Below are 12,867 nucleotides of genomic sequence, written 5' to 3'. Positions count from 1 at the left end.
ACAACTTTAATACTACAGATTAAAAATATATATATATATATAAAAAAGCGATCATCCCAAAAAACATAACTACATTGCTTTCCCGATCCACCCCGGTCCGAGTGACGTATCAATCTCCCCCCCGCCCTGCTGCACTTAAAGACATCCATTACCTGTTTGATATTGTGACGGATGGCCGAATTCACAGATAAATTATCATTATGTCAAAAAGACCGAAGCCCTCTGGTGCCCAGGGAAGAAAAAAAAAGAAGAGAAGAGGAAGAAAAACGGGATAAAGATAGAGGTAATGAATGTGATGTATCTGTTTATCTATGTTGCATTATGCATAAGTTAGCAGTTAGTTCGACGATCGATGCTAGTAACGTTTGCTAATTTGAAATAGCTTATCATGACAGTTATTTTTTTATGGTATTTTTATTTGAATTGGCTAAATTAGTAATGTGAAGTTAGTAGGACATTGCTACCATCTAACTGTTACTGGAAAACAAACACTTTCAAAATTAATTTTGAAAATGTAACTACTGTATGTATGCTAGAGAAGTGCTCAATAGAGTTTTGTGCATTAATACCAGATGTAATTATTCTTGCTGTTTGTGTGTTTAATTGTAGTATTTAGTATTTGATTTGAATTCAACCTCTAATAAATGCATAAAAAGAGCACATATGTGCGTTATAGCTCGCAACCACATCACAAATCGAGAATCCATAATATCTTTCTTCAGACATGGGGACTTGTGACTTGGTGACTTGGACTGGAGTCGACTCGAGTCGCTATTTTTATGACTTGTGACTTGACTTGACAAAAAATAAAATACTTGAGACTTGACTCGGACTTGGAAGTTAAAGACTCGGGACTTGACTTGAGACACGAAGACTTGAATGACTTGAGTGTTAATCACATCATGTTTTCAGTTTGAATATAAAATATATAAATTATAAAAAAAAAAAAAAGTTGATCCAGCTGGAGCGCAGGCTGAGTATAGTTTTGTCATGACTGGATCACGACACTATAGGCTATCATCAGCCATGCCCTCGTACCTTACGCACACCACGTCCACTTTTGGCGCTTTTCCACTACACAGTACCAGTTCGCCTCGGCTCAACTCAACTCGACTTTGTTTGGTTTTCCACTGTGTAAAAGTTGTACCTGTACCTGCTTTCGGGTACTTTTTTTCGTACCACCTCCGGCGAGGTTCTGAGCAGGCTGAGGCGATACTAAAATGTGACGTAAAAACAATGCCGACTGCTGATTGGTCAGAGAGAATCGTCACTATTCACTGCGTCATCATTGCGCGCGCCAGACGGAGTAGCCAGAATAACCCCGCCATTTTTAAATAGTTTAAAAAGTAAACACAGATATAGCCTACAAAACTATTATTATGGCAACTCGGAAGAATACGCCGTGGTCAAACGAGGAGGTGCAGACTTTTCTTTGTTTGGTTGCCGAAGAAAGGATCCAGCGAGAGCTTGATGGGGCAACGAGGAACGAAAAAGTTTATCGAGAAATCTTCGAACTGCTGTCCACACATGGCTACAACAGGACTTTCCAGCAATGTAGGGAAAAGTTAAAAAACTGAAAAGTGACTACAGAGCTGTAAAGGACCACAACGGCCGCAGTGGTTCAAACCGAAAAAGCTGGAAGTGGTATGAACAGATGGACGGTATCTACGGCCATAGACCGGTGAGCAACGGGGGAGGGTGGACTTGACTCGGCCACCAGTTTGTTGGAGTCGCTGATGGAGGATGGTAAGTGTTTTAAGTTTACATTACATTAATTCTGTAGAGCACTCAGCTCGAGAGTTATGTTTTCTGTAGGCTGGCTTTTGAAAAGCTGAAGCTCACTTATAACAACGAAGACTGTAAACTTGTGTCGCAGATAACAATTGCTGCTACCTCTAGCTAGCTGCTAACTCTGCCATTGCTATTTTCGTATTGTGTTGACTTTTGTATGATCTTTCTATCTAAGATTCATTTTCGACGAGGGAGAATGGTTCAGTGACACCCACTGATGCCACGTTGGCACCAGAACCAGCGGCACCATCGACACCAACAAGATCAGTAAGCGTCGACACCGCAACCGGTTAGTATAATTGAGAAAAAGTAAACCCTTCTAGCCTGTTGTCTGTGAATCCATACACACTTATTAATATATCATTAATCGTATCAATAACTCAATAACGTAAACTTACTTGCATAACAACAGGAAGCATTCCCAGTTATGGGAATACAGGATTCATTAATATACCTGTTCAGTATTTTTATAGCTTTCCAGACATACACAGTGTACACCTATACTGTACACATAGTATTTTAATGTTGACATTTACTAAAATAGTTGGGCTCAGATGTTAAGTCGTTACATATACTATATAAGTAATAGTAAGTTGTGGGCTTGTCTTTTTTTGTGTAGCAGCTGTAATGATAATACATGTGAACAATTTAAAACACATACAACCTTTGAATGAAACGTGACTGGTCCGTTTTTCTTTATAACTCATTCATTGTAATTATTTTTTGGCCAGGACGGAGGAAACGAAAGAGGGAACAGGAGCATCTGACTGTCCTGAGGGAGATGCAGACATCGGATGTCGAGCAGCTGGAGTTGAACCGGGCACACACTCGATGATGCAGCACATGCCTGAGAACTCGAAGCGGCTTTAAGGAGAGAGGAGATTGCTGCAAATGTCGTCCTTCAACCAGGCCTTTCTGGGAACCCTGAGCCAGCTTGTCCAGGCACTGAACCGGCGGGATGCTGTTCCACCACCCCTGGACTGAACCCCCTTTGTTTATTTTAATTTAATGTTTGCACTACATGTAACATATGTATATAGTTGGATGTGTGAATTTATATTAATATTATATTTTTTTTCTATTTGTATGCGTGTTTAAATAAAACCTTTTTGAAACTTATTACAAACAGTGTTTTTTTTGGATGGTTTGCTTTTTTACAAGGGTTTGAACAAGTATTTTCAGATTGTATACTGTGACAACCTTTAATGAAAAACAGCAGAGACAACATATTTAATGATAATGTATTTATCTAGCAATTAAAATAACGCATCAGACCCTCTCGTACATCTCTGCCCTCCTCCTCAACACCCTGTGCCACTGGCACCACAGGCTCTGCTGCTGCAGGTGCATCCCAGTCATTGTCATAGTCCTCTCCGTGACTCTCACAAAGGTTATGCAAAGCACAGCAAGTAAGAATCATAGATTTCACAATTGTAACATCACAGTCATTTCTTTTCATGAGGCAACGCCACCTTCCCTTCAGTCTACCAAAAGCGTTTTCAACCACTACCCGTGCTCGACATATTTTCTTGTTGTAGATCTGCTGTTCTACTGTCAGCCGTCCAGTGTCAGTGAATGGCTTTAGGAGCCAGTTCTGCAGGGGATAGGCAGAATCTCCCAGGATGTAGCAGCCAACATTCACCCCACCAATATTCCTGGTGTAAGTTGGAAAGTGGTTGCCACGGCTGGCCAACTCCCACAATGTGGACAGTCTTAAAACACGAGCATCATGCAAGCTGCCAGGCAGTCCTGCAAACACGTTCCAGAACAGTCCTTTTCCATCTACAACACCTTGAAGGACGATGGAGTGCCAGCCTTTACGGTTGAAATAGTCACAGTGGTACTCCTGTGGTGCCAAAATGGGTATGTGTGATCCATCAATAGCACCAACACACTGCGGGAGCCCCCATCTGTTCTCAATGTAGGCAGCCATTTCTTCAAACTTCTCCTGGTCTGGGTAACGGATTTGTTCGGGAACCAACAACGTTTCTGCAGCAGCAGTGAACTCTTGAACACACCGGCAAACAGTTGTTATGCTTACTCCGAAAAGATGGCCGATAGTTCTGTACTCTGAACCGGTTGCAAGCTTCCATAGTGCGATGGCCACTCTCTTCTTTAGAGGAACACACTTGCGGAAGCTTGTGTCTTGTCTCTCCATCACTGGACGCAGTTTGTTGTACAAATATATGAATGTTTCTTCCGACATTCTGAAGTTCTGAACCCACTGCGCGTTTGTGAAACCAGGAACAATAACATCCCACCACTCGGTAGCTCGGTTGAAAGCCCAAACAGACGGTCTGCCGTGGCGACTTTGCAAAGCTAAACGGATCTGAAACACATAAACCATGCACATTTTAGTACGTAATACTGGTAGCTATAAAGTTGATTAAATACTTTGCATATAGTATAGTATTTACACATATGCAAACGTTAGCTATGTTAGCATAACTTACCCTCTTGCGTCGGCTTTGAACAACCGGATTCGTCTCGTAGTCTGAACTCTGTAGTAATTCCCAAACTCTCCTGTTTTTTTCAGCAGTGTTTCGTTTTGCTGCCCTCAGCCTCTCATGAAACAACGTTTGTCTTCTTGCTGTGAGAAACAGCATACACTCGATTTCCTCCATTGTCCTGTGTGTGTGGGTAGCGGATATGTGTGTCGCGCATAAGATTACGTCACGGCAGTTTCCTGCGGCGTCGCTATGACGACCGGGTACTATTTTTGGCGGTACTGTCTGCAATGGAAAACAGAGCGAAAAGCGAGCCGAGTTGAGGCAAGCCGAGGCGAGGCAAGCCGAGGCGAGCTGGTACTGGTAATGGAAAAGCGCCATTAGATCAGATAACACATCAACATGTCAGCCGGAGGGGTAACGTTACCGAGGGTCATCGCTTTCGGCTTCAAAAATTATTATCAAGATGGCAAAAGACGAACAGCGCTTTGCAAGACATGCGACGTTAAGATCGCGGACAGCCAGACGACAACCTCCAATTTCGTCCGCCATTTGAAGAGCCATTCTGCCCAGTAAGTGCTTGTCAATTTGTTAATTTTATCTGGTTAGTTGGTAGTTAGCTAATGTAATAATAGCAGGGTTCCCACGGGTCCTTGAAAGTTTGTGAATCTGAAAAATAAAATTCAAGGCCCTGGAAAGTTCTTGAAAATAAACATACATAGATACAGGTCCTTGAAAGTGCTTGAATTTATTTTGTGCAAGAAGTTTTCTGGAAAAAAAAAATCTGTCCATTAATTTTTTATTTCGCCAACACTTCGTGGCTTATGCTGCATACTAGCCTGCTTGATTTACGTTAGTTACGCGCATTTACGTTAAGTGTTTCCCTCGCGAGGTACTTTGTTTTGCCCTAGGGGGCGTTTGGACAGTGTTGAGGGGGCGGTGTGAACGAGGCAGCAGAGAGGGGGGCGCTCAGGCACAAATGGGGGGCGTTACTCAGAGGTACTCAACAGGCGGCCTGCGCAAAAATCTTTTTAGCTCTTCTCCTTAGCCCATGTCTTCGTCTTGCTCGGATTACTGCTGCCACTTCACCAGGAGGATATGCCAGGAGAGCCGCTTCCTAAGTTACACACGCTTTTAAGAGGCGGAGAATTTTCAGCGCAAAATAGAGGCGCGCTTTCACCGGCTTTTTCTGTACATAACGCGGAATACATAATTAGGCGCATAATTAGTGCTCAGGGCTCACACTAATGACCGTAATTAATTTAAAAAAAGTGGCTGTTTTTGACGTCGTTTTTTCTTCGGTTCAGTTCAGGTGGCCGAGCTGTTGTCATCTTTGTTCGTCATTTGAAATCAAATGACCGTTTGTAGGCTATTCAAATTTGAAGCCTAGTATATATTGCCTAATTGAGTGCACGAACGACGCTGATTTTTCATTGGCCATTTAGGTTATTTACATTATTGTTCACGTGATTGGTTCATCTTAAAAAAATTTGTGTGTGAGCCTGAATTTGTTTGAATTTCTAAATACATTTGCAATACCTTTCAAACAATCCATGTGTTTTTGCATTTTTTTCCAAACACAATATTACTCAACTTGAGGCTTTTACATTTAAATACAATAAGAAACTTCTGTTTCAGTTTTTTTTTTTTTACCAAAAACTCAGGCTTCAGGTATCAGTGTTGCAATTGTTTGGCTGTAATAGTATTTCTGAAGTGTTTTTTTTTTTTTTTTTTTGGGCGTTAAGAGGATCATGAAGAGGTCAGTGGGGTGTTTGTTCAAAAAAGGTTGAGAACCACTGCTTTAGAGACTGCGGGACGGGTTACGATTCGTTCACCGCGTCTCTGTGTGAACTAAACTAACATCTGCCTTCTCTCCCACGATCACGAAACCGGCTTCGGTGGATCACTTTACTTTCTCACACTAACCGCACACACACACACACACAACCCCTCACAAACATTTGGCTAGTGGATAACTTGGTGATAAAGCTAAACTTTGTCCCCTAATTATTGTTCAAGAGGAGACACGTGGTAAACGGGCAGACACCATTAAGCGGCTTCTCTCCGGCCGCATTTGCCGCCATATTCTCGTGAATGAAGTTTGTTTGAAATCTTTGCAAATTTATTACAAATATAAAAAATGAGAAAAAGAAAATCACATGTACATAAGTATTCACAGCCTTTGCTCAATACTATGTTGAAGCACCTTTGGCACAAATTACAGCCTCAAGTCTTTTCGAGTATGATGCTACAAGCTTGGCACACCTATTTTTGGGCAGTTTCTCCCATTCTTCTTTGCAGGACCTATCAAGCTCCATCAGGTTGGATGCGGAGCATCTGTGCACAGCCATTTTCAGATCTCTCCAGAGATGTTCAATCAGGTTCAAGTTTGGGCTCTGGCTGGGCCACTCAAGTACATTCACAGAGTTGTACCGTAGCCACTCCTTTGTTATCTTGGCTGTGTGCTTAGGGTCGTTGTCCTGTTGGAAGATGAACCTTCCCTCCAGTCTGAGGTCCAGAGCACTCTAGAGCAGGTTTTCATCAAGGATGTCGCTGTACATTGCTGCATTCATCTTTCCCTCGATCCTGACTAGTCTCCCAGTTCCTGCAGCTGAAAAACATCCCCACATCATGATGCTGCCACCACCATGCTTCACTGTAGGGATGGTATTGGACAGGTGGAGTGGTGCCTCGTTTCCTCCAGACATGACACTTGCCATTAAGGCCAAAGAGTTCAAATTTTGTTTCTCATGGTCTGAGAGTCCTTAAGGTGCCTTTTGGCAAACTCCAGACGGGCTGTCATGTGCCTTTTACTGAGTGGCTTCCATCTGGCCACTCTACCATACATTGGTGGAGTGCTGCAGAGAAGGTTGATCTTCTGGAAGGTTCTCCTCTCTCCACAGAGAAACGCTGGAGCTTAGTCACCTCCCTGACTAAGACCCTTCTCCCCCGATCGCTCAGTTTGACAGGGCGGCCAGCTCTAGGAAGAGTCCTGGTGGTTCCAAACTTCTTCCATTTATGGATGATTGAGGCCACTGTGCTCATTGAGACCTTCAATGCAGCATAAATGTTTCTGTACCCTTCCCTAGATCTGTGCCTTGATACAATCCTATCTCGGAGGTCTACAGACCATTCCTTGGACTTGGTTTGGTTTGTGCTCTGACATGCACTGTTAACTGTGGGACCTTATATAGACAGGTGTGTGCCTTTCCAAATCACGTCCAATCAATTTGTAGAAACATCTCCATGATGATCAGTGGAAACAGGATGCACCTGAGCTCAATTTTGAGTGTCATGGCAAAAGCTGTGAATTCTTCTTTCACGTTGTCATTATGGGGTATTGTTTGTAGAATTTTGAGGAAAATAATAATTTTAATCCATTTTGGAATAAGGCTGCAACATAACAAAATGTGGAAAAAGTGAAGCGCTGTGAATACTTTATGGATGCATTGTACTTTTGAGACAGCATGATTAAGATAACACTTCAGAAAAGGGAGTATAAATTCTTGTTTATTTCAATCACATCTCAAGTATTCTATAAACAAATGAATCTCCATTGTGATTGAATCAGTCAATGTGAGCCCACTTTGAACATTCTTAATAAAAGAGTTGTTAAAAAAGATGAAGAAATGGAGTCACCTCCTCCTCTATGTCGGTGCTTTAATTTTGTAAGCTGTTAATTTATTAGCCAAAATATTTGGAAACATGTGAATGAGAAAAAGTTTCAGTAACAACATACGCAATGTACAGATCATGCAATTTTGTAATTATTGAAACTTTTCAGATTGAAATAATTGTTTAAATGATAACATAAAAGTATGGCACGGCCATTTTATAAGGTTAGAATCGAAAAAATTGCCCTTGTAAAGGTAAAAAAATCAGGAAGGAAATCAAATATTGCTCCTTTATGGAAAAGTTGATTTCGGACCCTGGTTCTCTGAATGACACAGGAATTGAGAAAAGTGACTTGGTCTTGGAAAATGTCTCAAAGTGAACGGTCGTACAGATGTAGGTACATTTGCACCAGCTTGCTAATAACTCTGCACATCAATGTGTGCATGTTGACTGATTTTGATTCACTGAACAACATAAAAATTACCCATCAGCCTCAAGGTAGCTGGAGCTCCTTGTCACACCTACCAATGACGTAGACCAAATGGCAGTAAGGTGGTTTAGCAGCACTCCCGTTCGTTCATTAATTTCGTAAGTATATTGAGGCCTTAACTCTTTCCCCGCCAAACACGGAATTTTCCGGGTATCCGTGTTTTAGGTGGTATACGGTAAGGAAGACCCGCACGCATGTTTTGAAAGAGTACGCAACTCTTTGATCAAAGAAACAGACTGCGATCGTCTCAAACGTGAAGTGGAACACCATACTAATACTAAAGCACTTGTTTGATAAAAATGCCTTTTTCGAAATGTTTTTTTTTGACAAAAGCTATCTCTGTTCAAGTGGCAATAAAAAAAGAACAAATGAAGATAAAATAAAATCGTTTTTTTTTGCCTAAAAGCAGAGGCTCAGATCTTTATTTTGATATAAAGCATCTTCATATATTCATGGAAGAAAATATTCTGCGGGCCATTAAACTTTAGCGACAATCATCAAAAACCCTGGCGGTGGCTGGCAACTTTTTTTTAAAAACGCTGGCGGGGAAAGAGTTAAGGGGGGAATTCCCTACCCATTCCCTCTCCATTTTCAGAATTGAATTTCAGGACCTGAGTGGTATGGTGTCTCTCATGTGTTTTCAGGATTTCTGACTGAGTGAAACTTTTTTCACAGTGTGAGCAATTGAATGGTTTCTCTCCGGTATGAATTCTCTCGTGTGTTTTCAGGGTTTGCGACAGAGTGAAACTCTTTCCACAGTGTGAGCACATGTACGTTTTTTCTCCAGTGTGAGTTTTCGCATGTGTTTTCAGGTTTACTGACTGATTGAAACTCTTTTCACAGTGTGAGCACTTGTATGGTTTCTCTCCAGTATGAATTCTCTTGTGTGTTTTCAGGGTTTGTGACCGAGTGAAACTTTTTCCACAGTGTGAGCACTTGAATGGTTTTTCTCCTGTATGAATTCTTTCGTGTGTTTTCAGGTTTTCTGACCGAGTGAAACTCTTTCCACAATATGAGCACTTGTATGGTTTCTCTCCAGAATGAATTCTCTTGTGTGTTTTCAGGTGTTCTGACCGAGTGAAACTCTTTCCACAATATGAGCACTTGTATGGTTTCTCTCCTGTATGAATTATATTGTGTTTTTTCAGTATTTCTGACTGAGTGAAACTCTTTTCACAGTGTGAGCACTTGTATGGTTTCTCTCCAGTATGAATTATATTGTGTTTTTTCAGTATTTCTGACCGAGTGAAACTCTTTTCACAGTCTGAGCACTTGTATGGTTTCTCTCCTGTATGAATTCTCTCATGTGTTTTCAGATTTACTGACTGAGTGAAACTCTTTTCACAGTGTGAGCACTTGTATGGTTTTTCTCCTGTATGAATTCTCTCATGTGTTTTCAGGTCTTGTGACCGAGTGAAACTCTTTCCACAGTGTGAGCACTTGTAAGGTTTCTCTCCAGTATGAATTTTCTCGTGTGTTTTCAGGTTTACTAACCGAGTGAAACTCTTTCCACAGTGTGAGCACTTGTAGGGTTTTTCTCCGGTATGAATCCTTTGGTGCAGTTTCAAGTTGCCGGCTGTAGTAAAGGTCTTCCCACATTCAAAGCACACATGAGCTGCTACACCGGTATGTATTTTTTGGTGCTGTTTCAAATAGAACAGGCGTGTAAAACTCTTTCCACAAAAAGAACACTTGTAACGCTTCTCATTTGTGTGAGTTTTCAGATGTCGTTTTAGGTACTGTGCCAGAACAAATGATTTACCACACTTATCACATTCAAATGGCTTTTCTCCAGAGTGATAAAAGAGATGACTCCTGAGATTGGTTGCATATGCAAAACTTTTTCCACACTGATGGCACGTGTAAGGTGTCTCTCCAGTATGAACTCTCATGTGATTACTAAGTTTGCTTTTACATGTGAAACATGTTCCACACTGAGAGCAGGTGAAAGATTTCTTGGCTGTTTTTCGAGGATTTTTAGGTGAGAAATTGTCTTCTGTCTTTGAGCCACTTAAATATTTTTCTCCAGTTATGAAACAATGTTGTTGTTCTTCCTCCACTTCCTTCAGCTCTTCACATTCTTCTCTCACTTCCATCAGCTCTACAATAAACACAATAAGTTGACAAAAATCAATTCAATAGGGACACATTTAAATAATTATTTAATAAAGAAAAATGTAACCCAAATTTAATTGCAGAACACAACAAATGTCCAGTATATATTTGTGATTTTTGCTGTGCAAAAGGTTTATATTCATACAGGGTTCCTTCAGGTTTAATAAACCAAATACAGAAATTGTAGGAAAAAATTGAAGAACACAATATGCAAATATGTTCTCTAAATGTAAATGTCTAGGGAGCACATGTAGAGTCATATTTTTAGCAACACTTCTAAGTTTAAAAATGCAACTTTCAATAGATTTCTGTTACTTTTTAACTCATATTAAAAAGTATATTAAGGCTTGAATACCTCTGCTCCCAACCAGCAGAATGTGGAAATAACTTTTACCTTCTGATCAGACACATTTTATCAGCTATATTCCTCTACTACAGGAACCTGGTGTGTTTTCTCTCTTGGTTCGGTTCGTTTAGGCATATATGAACACGGCAATCACACTCGGATCTACACCAAAACAATCGGTCCGAGATCGACCGAATGAGGTGGTCTCGGACCGAAAGCAAACAAACTTGCGTGGTTCACTTATGTTGAGAATGCAATCCGATCCTACAGACCGAAGAACCAAACAATACTCCCATAAAAACCATGAACATAACTTATGGATCATTGGAGAAGACATTTGTAGGTTAGCACCTCACAGTAATTCATCGTAAAATCCTGTAAATAGCCTAGATTTGTTATTTTTTTTTAAATAGGAAATGTTTTATGATTCCTGAGGTAATTTTAGTGCGATCGCTTCTCTCAGATAGCGGCAGGACACAGGTTGGCTGACGTCAGCAACTCTGAAGGATAAAAATAACCGTGCTACAAATTTTAAATCACATTTAAATAGGATAAAGTGTATTTCCTCTGACTGGAACGTGCATTCTGCACAATGCAATGCAGTGACATTTTGCATGAGCTTGAAATAAACAACACTTGAAAATGTGTTACAGTTGACAACATTTTTACAGGTATAACATTTTAACCGGTATATCAATGGATGCGATAAATCCCATTGTGACCATTAAGTGGACAGTTTGCTTACGTGTTACTTTTAATGACACAGTTTTGGCCCGTTTTGAAATGTTGCTTTGTGAAAGTGAACCGAACCAAGAAGAAAATGCAATATTGTGATGTAGAAGGTTTCCCAAAGGACAACACGTTGGAACAGCTTCTTGCTCAAGGTAAGACCTTTTAATAAACACACTTTCAAATGTACAACACACTTTCTCTAATATAGGAGTCTCCGGGTGTAGACACTCTCTCCAGAGGCTCTGTGGCTGCTGCTATTTATGCCGCTCTCCCCATGCTTACTGCAATTAGACACAGGTGTTAGACATAATTTAGCTCAGGTGTAAGCGCCCTTACCGCTTTACTCTCCCAGACGGGCGCTTAACCACGCCCCCGCTGCCACGTGACAATTTTAGCTCCTGTTTCAGAACAAACCAAATGAGCTAAAGGTCTGAAAACACCCCCAAAAATATTAGGGGTCATTTGTTTTTATTTAGCACTGCCCTGAATAAGCTAATTGACATACCAGATACTCGCATACATTCCACAAGATAAAGAAGTAACTGAATTTACACACATGATCCTGTGCAGAAGAGTCCCTGCTTTATCCTGAGCAGTGAAGATGTCCACTTTCTTAAGAAAAACCCCCACAACTACTGTACAATCATTTGGTTTCACAGCATCTTCTGCACATTTAGGGCAGTGGTGGCTCAGCTGTTAAGGCTCTGGGTTACTGACCAGAAGGTCAGGGGTTCAAGCCCCAACACCACTGGTGGGCCCTTGAACCTATCTGCTCCAGGGGCACCGTATCATGGCTGACCCTGCACTCTGACCCCAGCTAAGCTGGGATATGTGAAAAATAAATCATTTCACCATGTATATGCAGAAATGTATGTATAATGTGTGACAATTGATCAATTTATTTATATTTACATTTGAGTTCTTCAGTAGCTATATGATGAGATCTAGCTTTTGACACTTGGCAGAATTGAGGGACTCAAACTCAACCATTACTAAAAGTGCAAACAATTACTGATGCTCAAGAAGGCAACACAAGAAGAACCAAAGAGATGAAAACTTCTGAACAGGATGATTTGTGAAAATAAGAGTAAATTACATAAACTACATACATATATACACTCACCAAAAGGATTATTAGGAACACCATACTAATACTGTGTTTGACCCCCTTTCGCCTTCAGAACTGCCTTAATTCTACGTGGCATTGATTCAACAAGGTGCTGAAAGCATTCTTTAGAAATGTTGGCCCATATTGATAGGATAGCATCTTGCAGTTGATGGAGATTTGTGGGATGCACATCCAGGGCACGAAGCTCCCGTTCCACCACATC

General features: G+C 40.9%; 3 protein-coding genes across 13 annotated transcripts in view; 1 reads left to right on the top strand and 2 right to left on the bottom strand.

Moving 5' to 3' along the window:
* The window catches only part of LOC127624957 (zinc finger protein 501-like), a 256,003-nt gene that overhangs the window by 85,316 nt on the left and 157,820 nt on the right, over positions 1–12,867 (top strand). The gene's annotated exons all lie outside the window — the stretch shown is intronic.
* LOC127624998 (zinc finger protein 501-like) overlaps positions 1–12,867 on the bottom strand; it is a 91,059-nt gene that overhangs the window by 17,225 nt on the left and 60,967 nt on the right. The window lies entirely within an intron of this gene.
* Positions 3,054–12,867, bottom strand: part of LOC127624969 (gastrula zinc finger protein XlCGF26.1-like) — a 70,812-nt gene continuing 60,998 nt past the window's right edge. For 3 of the 4 annotated variants that reach the window (XM_052099964.1, XM_052099965.1, XM_052099963.1), the window contains exon 3: positions 3,054–10,444. In XM_052099964.1, coding sequence (XP_051955924.1) covers positions 8,898–10,444 — 1,547 coding nt within the window. In that variant the 3' untranslated portion in view covers positions 3,054–8,897. The remainder of the gene's footprint in view (positions 10,445–12,867) is intronic. The other variant, XR_007968236.1, reaches the window with a different exon arrangement.

This window comes from Xyrauchen texanus, chromosome 31, assembly GCF_025860055.1.
Source record: "Xyrauchen texanus isolate HMW12.3.18 chromosome 31, RBS_HiC_50CHRs, whole genome shotgun sequence".
Lineage (NCBI taxonomy): Eukaryota > Metazoa > Chordata > Actinopteri > Cypriniformes > Catostomidae > Xyrauchen > Xyrauchen texanus.
The sequence above is the reverse complement of the archived record's forward strand: the minus strand, read 5'-3'. Positions and strand labels throughout refer to the sequence as shown.